This window comes from Oncorhynchus mykiss, chromosome 24 (assembly GCF_013265735.2).
Source record: "Oncorhynchus mykiss isolate Arlee chromosome 24, USDA_OmykA_1.1, whole genome shotgun sequence".
NCBI lineage: Eukaryota > Metazoa > Chordata > Actinopteri > Salmoniformes > Salmonidae > Oncorhynchus > Oncorhynchus mykiss.
The window spans coordinates 11228053-11241349 of record NC_048588.1 but is presented as its reverse complement, the minus strand read 5'-3'; the positions used below and the strand labels follow the sequence as shown (position 1 = coordinate 11241349).

General features: G+C 43.3%; 1 protein-coding gene across 1 annotated transcript in view; it reads right to left on the bottom strand.

Annotated features, from left to right (window-relative positions):
- Positions 1–8793: 8793 nt before the first annotated feature.
- Positions 8794–13297, bottom strand: part of LOC110503743 (PTB-containing, cubilin and LRP1-interacting protein) — a 36872-nt gene continuing 32368 nt past the window's right edge. The window contains exon 3 of the mRNA XM_036961708.1: positions 8794–11034. Coding sequence (XP_036817603.1) covers positions 10537–11034 — 498 coding nt within the window. The 3' untranslated portion in view covers positions 8794–10536. The remainder of the gene's footprint in view (positions 11035–13297) is intronic.

Below are 13297 nucleotides of genomic sequence, written 5' to 3'. Positions count from 1 at the left end.
AACAAAGCCTTAAGTTTAATGTTCTGGAGGAACACAGGATACAGTAAAAACTAAAACATTTTGGGAAAGGGCATTTTCATTGACTGGGTGTGTTTTGAGTGAGTGGGAGGTTTTAGTAGGTTTTTGTATATTATGAATCTGTTTGTGTGTGAGTGTATGTTCCTGTTCAACCTCTGTTTTGTATCGTCTGAGATCCCCAAAGATTGGAAAGCTGCCGCGGTCATCCCCCTTTTCAAAGGGGGAGACACTCTAGACCCAAACTGTTATAAACCTACATCCATCCTGCCCTGCCTTTCTAAAATCTTCTTGTTCAAATATGTTTTTTATTGAACACGCACAAGAATGTTGTATTGGTATAAAAGACAAGCATGAAATTCTAATCTAAACATAAACGATCAGACAGAAACAACAAGACCCAGAGTTCTGGGTACAAAACAAATATTACAAAACAAGACATACAGAACAAGGACAGGTAGAAGGTAGAGGGTAGATGTCACCCCCACCCTCTTATTCCCCCCTATTCCCCCCCAACTGCTCAGGTGACAGGACCAGCACATGCTGATTGAAATATTACAATTGAGAGTTAAAATGTACAAATTCACAGCGCCGACTGCTCCAAGAGAGGAAAGGCTGCCAGATTTGATCAAATGTTGATCATTTATTGTTCAGAATATATCTAATTCTTTCTAAGTGTACACTGTTGTAGTGGAAATTTCCTGTATTTACCAAATCATGAGAGCAAACCACACACAAATCAGAGTTATCATAAAGTCCATCTTTAATTATATGAGCTCCATCACAACCCTGTGACTCTCAGATCAATTCAGTGTCTATAAATGAATTCTCTGAGAGTCCTTACAAAACAGTTCTTAGTATAATTTATAGCCAAGACACACCCATCTCAACTCACATGACAAATAACAGATCTTGGGAACATTACAAAGGAAGACTTTACTTGAGAGAGGAGTATTCCATAGCCAGACAGCATTAACTATAAATTATCGTTCAGTTTGCTCTCCTAAAACGAGGTTCTACTTCTCGTTCTTGGTAGAACATAGTACCAAGACATTAGGATATATATCAATTGTCATTTTAGACACTCCCATTCTGGACAAGCTCACGGAGACACAGTGACTGGCACACAGACATTGTGGAGCCAAGAGATAATTGGTTCCCCGTCAATCATCCCTTAACATGGTTTAAAATATATGTTTACATATGAAGACAAGCTTGACCTCTCCCCTCTCTGCGGCCCAAGTAACTGAACCCTGACAGAGAACAGATAACTGCAACCGGCCAACAGTATTATCCACAAAATAGACATTCTAATGACATATCTCACATAAGCATGCAATAAAAATTAAACATCTTATCTATGTTACCCAACTATTCTGATTAATCCCCAACACTGTTTGCCAATTCGCTGAGCCATAATTTGGTAGAAGGAGCTTCCCTCCTTTTCCAAAACAACAAGATACATTTTTTTGACGAAATGAAACTGTAAGAGATGAGTTGTTTTGGGGGGTTGGTTAATCCGTTTAGGGAATCAGACACTCCCAGGATTATCAGAAGCGGGTCTGGGTCTGTTGAAGTCTCCAGAACTTCAGAGAGGATCCTTAAATTCCACACCAATAACCATACAAGCTAGAGCATAGGGCAAAGCAGTGGAGTAGTGTTCCCTGCGCAGCCTGACAATTATCTCACATAGGGGAGGTATCAGGAAATATACTATGCAGTTTAGTTTTGGAATAGTGTCATCTGTGTAATACCTTGAATTGTATGAGACGAAGTCTGGAATTAATGGAGCATGTGTGGATATACTCCAAGCTCTCTTCCCAGTCTGCCACCGAGATGTCAGTCCCTAGTTCTTCCTCCCATTTTGCCTTAATGACATCTGTAGAATGTGTGCTAACAGATTGAAAAGCATCATATAGACGAGATAACAGTTTGTCTGAGGTGGGGCATATTTTTATGCATTCGTCAAACATGGAAGGTTTAGCATTCCCAAATGTTGGGAGGAGTTTTCTAACATAGCCTCTAATTTGTAGGTATCTGAAAAAGTTACTTCTGGGAAGATAAGTTTCCCTCAGCAACTCAAAGGAGGCAAAGGTTCCTTCGATATATAGATCACCTATGGTATTTATCCCTAGCACTCCCCATTGCTCAAAGGTGTTATCAAGGTTAGAGGGGGCAAAGGAGAGATTCCTGGCAACAGGGAGCATGAATGATATTGGTCTAAGATCAAAGTGGACTTTAATTTGCTTCCAGATTCGGACTGTGCTATGTATAATAGGATTGTTACGATAAAGTGACATCTCCAGATTGGCAGGCGACAAAATCACAGCACCAATAGAGAAGGGGTGACACTCCTCACGCTCCATACTAAACCAGCTGGATGACAGAAGTGCGTCATCCAGCAAAAATGTAACAGTGCGGAGGTTAGCGGCCCAATAGTAAAATATAAAATTTGGGAGAGACAATCCTCCTTCCATCTTGGATTTACAGAGGAGTTTTTTTGTACCTATCCTGTGTGTTTTATAATCCCAGACGAAAGGATTGATAATTGAGTCCAGTTGTTTATGAAAGGACTTAGGTATGAATATTGGGATGTTCTGGTGTAGGTAGAGCAATTGTGGGAGGAAGACCATTTTAATGGCATTAATTCTTCCGAGCAGAGAAATTGAGAGAGTTCTCCAAAATGGTATGTTTGCCTTGAGTTTTTGCATCAGAGAGGGGAAATTCTCTTGAGATAGTGAGGAGTATTGTTGGGTAACTACAATTCCTAGGTAAGTACATTTTTCTGAAGAAAACTTAACTGGAAGATGTTCTAGCCGGGAGGTGTTTTGCAACCGTATGGGCATTAATTCGCTCGTTCCAATTTATTGTGTATCCCGACAAGGTACCAAACAAATTAATCACATCAAGAATAGCTGGGATACTAGCTTGGGGTTCTGTTACATAGACGAGAATGTCATCTGCGTATAGGGAAATCTTATTTAGAGTACAGTGCCTTGCGAAAGTATTCGGCCCCCTTGAACTTTTCGACCTTTTGCCACATTTCAGGCTTCAAACAAAGATATGAAACTGTATCTTTTTGTGAAGAATCAACAACTAGTGGGACACAATCATGAAGTGGAACAACATTTATTGGATATTTCAAACTTTTTTAACAAATCAAAAACTGAAAAATTGGGCGTGCAAAATTATTCTACAAATACCTAGGTGTCTGGTTAGACTGTAAACTCTCCTTCCAGACTCACATTAAGCATCTCCAATCCAAAATTAAATCTAGAATTGGCTTCCTATTTCGCAACAAAGCCTCCTTCACTCATGTTGCCAAAAATACCCTTGTAAAACTATCCTACACATTCTTGACTTAGGTAATTTACAAAATAGCCTCCAACACTACTCAGCAAACTGGATGTAGTCTATCACAATGCCATCTGTTTTGTCACCAAAGCCACATATACTACCCACCACTGTGACCTGTATGCTCTCGTTGGCTGGCCCTCACTACAATTTGTCGCCAAACACAGTGGCTCCAGGTCATCTATAAGTCTTTGCTAGGTAAATCCCCGCCTTATCTCAGCTCACTGGTCACCATAGGAACACCCACCTGTAGCACGCTCTCCAGCAGGTGTATTTCACTGGTCATCCCCAAAGCCAACACTTCCTTTGGCCGCCTTTCCTTCCAGGTTTCTGCTGTCAATGACTGGAACGAATTGCAAAAAAAAAAATCACTGAAGCTGGAGAATTATATTTCCCTCTCTAACCTTAAGCATCAGCTGTCAGAGCAGCTTACCGATCACTCTACCTGTACACAGCCAATCTATAAATAGCAACCCAACTACCTCATCCCCATATTGTTATTTATCCTCTTACTCTTTTGCACCCCAGTATCTCTATTTGCACATCATCTTCTGCACATCTATCACCCCAGTGTTAATGCTAAATTGTAATTATTTTGCCTCTTTGGCCTGTTTATTGCCTTACCTCCCTACTCTTCTACATTTGCCCACACTGTACATAGATTTTTCTATTGTGTTATTGACTGTGCATTTGTTTAACTCGATTGTTGTTTGTGTCACACTGCTTTGCTTTACCTTGGCCAGGTCGCAGTTGTAAATGCGAAATTGTTCTCAACTGGCCTACCTGGTTAAATAAAAAAATATACAGTGGCAAAAAAAAGTATGTGAACCCTTTGGAATTACCTGGATTTCTGAATAAATTGGTCCTAAGATTTGATCACAACAACAGACAAACACAACAATACACAAACACTGTGTGCTTAAACTAATAACACACACATTACTGTATTTTTATTGTCTATATTGAATACATAATTTAAACATTCACAGTGTAGGTTGGGAAAAAGTATGTGAACTCATAGGCTAATGACTTCTCCAAAAGATAATTGGAGTCAGGAGTCAGCTAACCTGGAGTCCAATCAATGATCGAAGATGTTGGTTAGAGCTGCTTTGTCCTATAAAAAACACTGATGTGAACCATGCCTCGAACAAAAGAGGGCTCAGAAGACCTAAGACTAAGAATTGTTGACCAGTCCACTGTAAGACAAATTGTCTATAAATGGAGAAAGTTCAGCACTGTTGCTACTCTCCCTAGGAGTGGCCGTCCTGCGCAGCGCAGAATGCTCAATGAGGTTAAGAAGAACCCTAGACTGTCAGCTGAAGATTTACAGAAATCTCTGGAACATGCTAACATCTCTATAGACGAGTACACAATACGTAAAATACTAAACAATAATGGTGTTCATGGGAGGACGCCACAGAAGTGAGTTGAAAGTTGAGTTGTTTGGAAGGAACACACAACACTGTGTGTGGAGAAAAAAAAAAATGCCCAGCACACCAACATCAAAACCTCATCCCAACTGTAAAGTATGGTGAAGGGAGCGTCATGGTTTGGGTCTGCTTTGCTGCCTCAGGGCCTGGTCAGCTTCCTGTCATCGACAGAAAAATGAATTCCCAAGTTTATCAAGACATTTTTCGGGAGAATGTAAGGCTATCTGTCCGCCAAATGAAGTTCAACAGAAGTTGGGTGATGCAACAGGACAACGACCCAAAACCCAGAAGTAAATCAACAACAGAATGGCTTCAGAAGAAAATACGCCTTCTGGAATGACTCGATTGAGATGCTGTGGCATGACTTCAAGAGAGCAGTTCACACCAGACATCCTAAGAATACTGCTGAACTGAAACAGTTTTGGAAAGACGAATGTTCCAAAATACCTCCTGACCATTGTGCAGAAAAACTGAACAGAAACTGTTTGTTTGAAGGTTATTGCTGCAAAGGAGGGTTAACCAGTTATTAAATCCAAGGGTTTACTTACTTGTTCCACCCTGCACTGTGGATGTTACCGCGCTGTGTTCAATAAAGACATGAAAAAGCATAATTGTTTGTGCTTTATTAGTTTAAACAGACTGTGTCTATTGTGATTTAGATGAAGATCAGATAAAATTGTATGACCAATTTATGCTGAAATCCAAGTAATTACAACGGGTTCACATACTTTTTCTTGACACGGTATGTGTGTGCACGTGTGTGTATGTGTGTGTCTGCTTTGCTTGTTTGTCTGCTGTTCTCTTTCCAGGTGGTTCTTGTAGTCCAGTCAGCATGTGTATGTTGTGTTCTGCAGTGTTGCCCAACTCTCCTCTTAGCATCTGTGAGCAAGATGCCGGTGTGGGCCCGCAGGACTCTGCAAATCTCAAAGAACATTTATACATTGAATCACCCTGAAAGTAATGTATTCCATTCCACTCTCCTGGGGTTAACACACACACACACCAATCATTTCCATGGCACGCTCTGCTCTGAGCCTCTTCCCGACATCCCTGTTTTCATGGATGAGATTCTCAGACATTTCCTGTGTTCTGAGAGCACGATGAGACAGGACTTGGAAATGTAGGTTCAGTAGGATAGTGGTGTGCTATCTGGTGGCTTAACTTCCAGGGATGAGAGAATCTGGGATCCTAGAGTTGTGATAGGCACCGGCCTCCTCCACTCAGACACTCCATCTTTCCTTATGGTCAGGATCTAAATCATATGAATGACTTATGAAGCCAAATCAGACGTGAGGGATGAAGAGCTTGGACATGACTGAAACATTCTGTAAGTCACAGTGACCTTGTATCCCCTCTGTTCTGGAAAAGACATCAGGTTTACTAAACTTACCTTGCTTTCTCATTCTCTCTCTCTCTCACATACACACACACACACTTCTGGGATCAATCATTGCCATGGCACGCTCTTCTCTGAGCTTCTTCCCAACATTCAATGTTTTTCATGGATGAGATTCTCAGACATTTTGTGTGATCTGAGAATACGATGAGACAGGACTTGGAAATGTAGGTTCAGTAGGCATCACGTTTAATAAACGTACCTCTATCTCTCATTCTTTCTCTCTCACACACACACACACACTTCCATCTATGGTACCTTTAATCAACATCTTTACACTGATACAAAACATTTAAGAATAGCTGCTCTTTCTATGACCAGGTGAATCCAGGTGAAAGCTATGATCCCTTATTGATGTCAATTGTTAAATACACTTAAATCAGTGTAGATGAAGGGGAGAAGACAGAGTAAAGAAGGATTATTAAGCCTTGAAACACCTTGAGAGGATCAATGGGAAGACAGAAGTTTTGAAGTGCTTTTGAACCGGGTGTGGTAGTAGGTGCCAGGCGCACCGGTTTGTGTCAAGAACTGCAACGCTACTGGGTTTTTCTTGCTCAACAGTTTCTCATGTGTATCAAGAATAGTCCACCACCCAAAGGACATCCAACCGACGTGACAACTGTGGGAAAAAAATTGGAGTCAAAATGGGCCAGTATCATTGTGGAACGCTTGACACCTTGGAGAGTCCATGCCCCAACAAATGTAGGCTGCTCTGAGGGCAAAAGCAGGTGGTGCGACTCAATTTTAGGAAGGTGTTCTTAATGTTTAGTACACTGTGTATATATCCATCAAACAAAATCTCCACTTCAAAGTGATCACAGTTTTATGCAGACATTTGGTATTAGTGAATGTCTTGAAGAGCAAATAGTTATATAGAGCACACGTAAAGGTCAAAATGGGTCCTCATAACTATTTACTGTCCACTCCACACAGTTTAAAGTGCACATCGGATTGTAATCTGCTCTTCACAAGTCCCACCTCAAATGTAACAATTGTATTTACTCTGTTTTAGAGCAGACATTCACAGCAGTCCCAAGTCAATCATTGCACATACTTTACTCACAGGAATTGTAACTGAAATGGAGATATCAATTTGATATCTCCCAGGAGCGCGAAGCGAGGTGGCCATCTGTATGAGAGAGAGAAACAAAAATGAGAAAGATTAATTAGGGAGAGGGGAGCAGATCAGAGAGCTGGGTGTTCCCCAGGACCGGACCTCAAGTTTGCTGGTGCTGGGTGGGTAGCTAGGCGGTGTGGGGACCTAGTGGACGGCAGCCAGCTGGAGGAGGAACAGAGTGGTATTGTATGGCTGACTGACACCTCGTTGGAAGAAGCAGGCAGGCAGGCCCTGGCAGGGGTGGCCTCATTCTGGGCCCCCGGCATCGACGTTCTATATTCCCAGAACTGGGTGAAACATGGAGGAATACTGGAGCGCAGGAGAACACTCAACACATCTGAGACACAATGGTGGAGCACCTTGAAAGATTCAGGTTGGCTCCTCAACCAAGACAGAAAAGCATACAATGACTATGTAACTGTCCACTCATTAAGTATATGCAGACAGACAGACGGACGGACAGACAGGACAGACAGAATTAGTCAATTTGCGAGTTACGATACAGGGCCAGAGATGGTCATTACCGCACACTTCTCATAAATAATAAACCCATAATATAAGTTATCCAAATATATTCTCTATGTGGGGTATGCTCTTTTATCGGAATGGGAAAGTGAGGAAGGTGTTCCTCTACCTTCCAGAAGGAGGCAGTGTTCCCATTCAGCAGTCATTCAGACTGTTTCCAGCATCCATTTTGCTCTCGATTCTCTGCAGTTTCTGAGCAGCAAAATGATAGCAAATACAGTACAGTATGAAGATAGGCAGAAACTGCTTCTCCAATAGAAATCCCTGATCGTGCTTGTCGGTGATGTCATGGCAACGTTGGCTAGCTAAGCTCATGCGGAGAAACGTCATCGGGTCCAACAGTCGTCTCGCACCGAACTGCGCAGGTGCAGGCTGTCAAATCAAAGGCATTCCTTCATTTTAAAGCTGCTTTTGATGAAAATCAAAACATGTCAGTTTGTCACTTTTACAAGGTTGTGCCTTTAGACGAACTAAGAAATCCTTTCTCACTTCTCTCAATGACTTCTCAAACCCAAACCCCGGCCTGGGCTGCTTTGCAAGCGTTCCCCGAAAGTCTTGTCATGTTGCACCTCTGGGTTTAGAAACTCTGTGATGATAGCCAACGGTATAAGCACCCACGTTATGGAAATACCTTGAGACGGATGTGGGCACCAAAATGGCTGCCACACATTCCTGGTGTTTGAAGGGAATGAGCCCCACAACAATGGAAAGAGCTTTGCGGTCTATGAATGTAAGAAATGGAGACAAAATGATTGGTAGGATTGGAGCAAATCTCTGGCTGTAATATTGTATGTGTACACACACCTAATACATACACAGCCGTTGAAATTCACCCACATGTACACTTCCTAGTACTGTGAGAAGCATTTGTCATGAAGACAAAACATCACAGCCAACTCGAATCAATATGAACGTTTTCGTACCAAACAAAAAAAAAGACACTTCGGCATCACCAGTCAGTCTTGGTAAATAGTTTATATGTGATTGTTTCTTTATCTTTGCAAATACTGTATAGAAAACACTTACGGTAACATTTCCAGACATTTAAAGCACATCTGAGCCTTCAGACAAGACATGACACAGTAATCTACAGCTTTATAAACATTCCCTCCTCCTGTCATCCTGGCATTTCAAGCCCCCGGGCTCACACCCTCGTAACAGCCACTTCTATGGAACTCTACATATTCACAATTTACTTTAAAACACTGGTGCTGTCTTTGATGTCCCCGCTGTTAATTTAAAATAGCTATCAACATTTAATGCTGTAATATTTGGAAACGGATACTTCATTTTTGTATTTACATAAGCTTATTGAATGAGTTTCAAATACAATGTTTATATATGTACGTACTGACCAGAGCCATCTTAATAAAATTGGCTTTAGACACAACAGACAAAATACATGACCCACCCCACTGTGAGTACCAGCATCCAGTCCATTCAAAAGAGTCTTGTTAGAAAGGGGGGTGGGGTGGAGCTCGTGTCATGGGGGCTTCCAGTTGCCCCAAAATGGCCGCTCTTACCCTTCGACAGCACAGTGAAACTGAGCTATGCGTGTCTGTTCATGGACTCAACACGCATCCAGCCCACGAGACATAATCGTTACCTTAAGGTGTCTGTACAGAAAACGGCCCTTGCTAAACTGCACCTAATCCACATATATAACAATGTAGAAGAAATTTACTAAAAAAAAAACGAAGTAACTAAAAGGTGTAGGGAGCTTGCAGCACAACATACCTATAATACATTCAGCACAGGCCAAGAGGCTTCAGGCATTCTTAATGGAAGGCTGTGAAACGTTTTACACTTCTAGTTGGATTACTAGGCCATTATCGGTCATGCTCTCTCTCCTGACAACCCTTTTTCTTAGATCACACATTCCTCACACACATGCACATACACAACAACTACACACACACACACGCACAACATTTGGGACTGCGGGACTAAGAGACGAGCCTTGGTGTGTGAGCAGTGAGGCACAAAGTCAACAAAGAAGACACAGCTAAAAGACTCACTTTTGGTATGCTTCAAAACAGGAAGTAAATGTGATTGATAAGGGATGACGCTCTCGTAGCCTAATAAATATGTCAGGACCTCCCTCCTCCCGGCAACCTTCCACACATATATTAGTCAAGGCTTTCTTTTTGAAACCACACATTTAACAGTGCTACAGGCATAACTCTCAACTCAATAGTGCTGTTGTTAAAAAATCAGAACGGGAGGCAGTGATCTGGATTTTTAGGAAGTGATCTGGGCTTTTGATTGGGACGGGGTGGGGCTAGAGGTGGTGTAAAGAGGCAGATTTTCTCTGCACATCGCAGACAGACGGACGGACAGACCGCAGCGTCGGATGGGAATGTAACTGTCATATAACCATTATTCACTGATCTCTTATGGGCATCAGATCAGGCGCATCAATGGCTATCCAAATGTTTGAGGACCGATTTATCCAAAGAGGCAGCACTAGTTAAGTTTCACTTCCCCATATGTTAGGTCTCAAGTTGTTCCTTTCCCCCTTTTTAAAACTACACCATCGTCATCCTTCAGTCTGCGGTCAGTTTTAGTTCCATGTTTTTTCCTTAAACCAGAGAAGAGTGAGAGAGAGAGACAGAGAGTAGAGAGAGTGCTCCGGTTGCCCCTGTGCACCTCCCCTCACGGGCTTGTGACCGGGGGAGGGGGGGGGGGGACCCTGGTGCTCAGCCGTCCTCCTCGGGGGTGGAGTCGTCTGGAGCGGAGTCGTCAGTGGCGAACTCGTCCGAGGAGCCGCTCTTGTGGATGCGTCCATCGCTGCGCATACTGTGGAAGGTCTTGCGGAAGGCGTCCATCATGGAGTGGGCCAGCTTCTTGGCCTCCAGCTTGCTCTCACACTCCACGGCGTGGCAGTCCATCTGGAAGGTCAGGTCGTCGTTGATCTCCCGGTAGATCCAGGCGAACACATTGGGGCTCGTGCAGTGGTCCGCCGTACAGTAGGCGATGCGCGCCACCTGGTACGTGTCCATGGTCACCGAGGCCTCGCCCCGCCCGTCCAGGTGGTGCAGGCGCACCTGGAAGGGGCGGATCTCCAGGAGGGAGTTGGCAAGGAGGTGCTCTTCCTGGGCCAGCGCACGGCGGTCCCACAGGCCCACCACTGCCGACTCTGTGCAGCCCGACAGGAACTGGGTCCCTGAGATGGTCACCTTGCCAAGGTATGTCACCTGTGGAGAGAACACAGAGAGAGAGAGAAAGAGAGAGAGAGGCTGTTAAACATCTAACAGCATTTAGTGGTACAAAACTATGTGCCTCAACTGGTAAGAGTGCGGGGTTATCAATGCTAAGGTCAAGGGCTTTATTGGCATGGGAAACATGTTTATATTGCCAAAGCAAGTGAAATGGATCAAAGTAAACAAAAGCGTGAACAGTAAATATTACACTCACAAGTTCTGAAATAGAGACATTTCAAATGTCATTATGTACAGTGTTGTAACGATGTGCAAATAGTTAAAGTACAAAAGGGAAAATAAATAAACAAAAATGGGTTGTATTTACAAAGGTGTTTGTTCTTAACTGGTTGCCCTTTTCTTGTGGCAAGAGGTCACAAATCTTGCTGCTGTGTTGCACACTGTGGTATTTCACCCAATAGATATGGGAGTTTATCGAAATTGGATATGTTCTCAAATGCTTTGTGGGTCTGTGTAATCTGAGAGAAATGTGTGTCAAACACATTGGTTCTAATTGTGTTGCTGTCCTGGGGCTCTGTGGGGTGCTTTGAGGGCTCTTCTCCAAGTTAATTTCTCTGTAGGTGATGGCTTTGTTTAGGAAGGTTTGGGAATCGCTTCCATTTAGGTGGTTGTAGAATTTAACTGCTCTTTTCTGGATTTTGATAATTAGCGGGTATCGGCCTAATTCTGATCTGCATGCAGAGTCTCAATTTGGTTGGTGAGCGGACCCCAGGACTCACAACCATAAAGGGCAATGGGTTCTATAACTGATTCAAGCATGTTTAGCCAGATCCTAATTGGCATGTCCCTTCTTGCCTTTTCTCTCAGATCGTTCACAGCTTTGTGGAAGTTAAAGGTGATGCTGATGTTTAGGCCGAGGTATGTATAGTTTTTTGTGTGCTCTAGGGCAACAGTGTCTAGATGCAATTTGTATGTGGTCTTACGGAAATTTACTGTCAGGGCCCCAAGTCTGACAGAATCTGTGCAGAATATCTAGGTGCTGCTGTAGGTCCTCCTTGGTTGGGGACAGAAGCACCAGATCATCAGCAAACAGAAGACATTTGACTTCAGATTCTAGTAGGGTGAGGCCGGGTGCTGGAGACTGTTCTAGTGCCCTCGCCAAATTCGTTGATATATATATGTTGAAGAGGGTGGCGCTTAAGCTGCACTAGAACAGTCTGCAACACCCGGACTGTGTGTACGTGTGTGTAGTCGTATGTGCATGTGTGTGAGGAATGTGTGATCTAAGAAAAAGGGTTGTCAGGAGAGAGCATGATGTGTAATGGCCTAGTAATCCAACTAGAAGTGTAAAATGTTTCACAGCCTTCGTGGTATCCATTTTTTGCAAAGCTCTGCAAGACTTATTAAATTGAAACAGTTGTGACCAACCGCACACTTGTTGTTTGTGCACAAGGATTTTATAATGTCGTATGTCGTCCCCCGCCCCCCCCCCCCCAACACCACTTTCCATCTCTCTCTTTCCCTCCGGATATTGTTTTTCAACAGGAAAAATAACTGGAGTGCTTCTTTAAAAGATGAAGCATAACATGTGACATCAGAATGCATCGTACATCTCTGGACACTAGACCAAGCTGGCAAAACGGTATATCATGAAGAGACACAAACGTGAAGACACAAAATACACATACTGTACACAAAAAACACAACAGTTACCCTGAAAGACACAGTGCTATCTGATAATATGTCAAGGACAGGGACACACAGACATGCAACAGTATCAATGAAATATTGACAAACAGGAAATGCGGAGGAGACCAGCAAGAAAAAAAAGGAAACATTTTTTCTTCCGTCTGGGAGTTTTGTTTAGTCTGTGACCACAAGGACTATATCTGGCCCCGGTCTCTCTCTCTCTCCATCCCTCCCTCCTTCCCATTTGGACACTTTTTTTCTCTCGGTTCCAGTCATTCCATCCACAAACTATTACAACCCTGTAGTGGTGAAGCCTGGAAGAACAGAGAACAGTCTTCAGGCTGGCTGGTGTGAGAAACACTAGTCCTCGCCACATCACACCACAGAGAGCCCCGCCAATGGAGACACCACAGCCAGAGCCAAGGCAGACCAAGATCCCTTTACATCCACAGTCCTGACTACCATGACCAACTGAACCACTCTGTAGAGATGGAGAGAGGGGAAGGGGGAGGGAGGGAGACAGAGCAAGTGAAACGGAGCGAGGGAGACGGAGAGAGGGAGGCAGAGCGAGGGAGACGGAGAGAGGGAGGCAGAGCGAGGGAGACGGAGA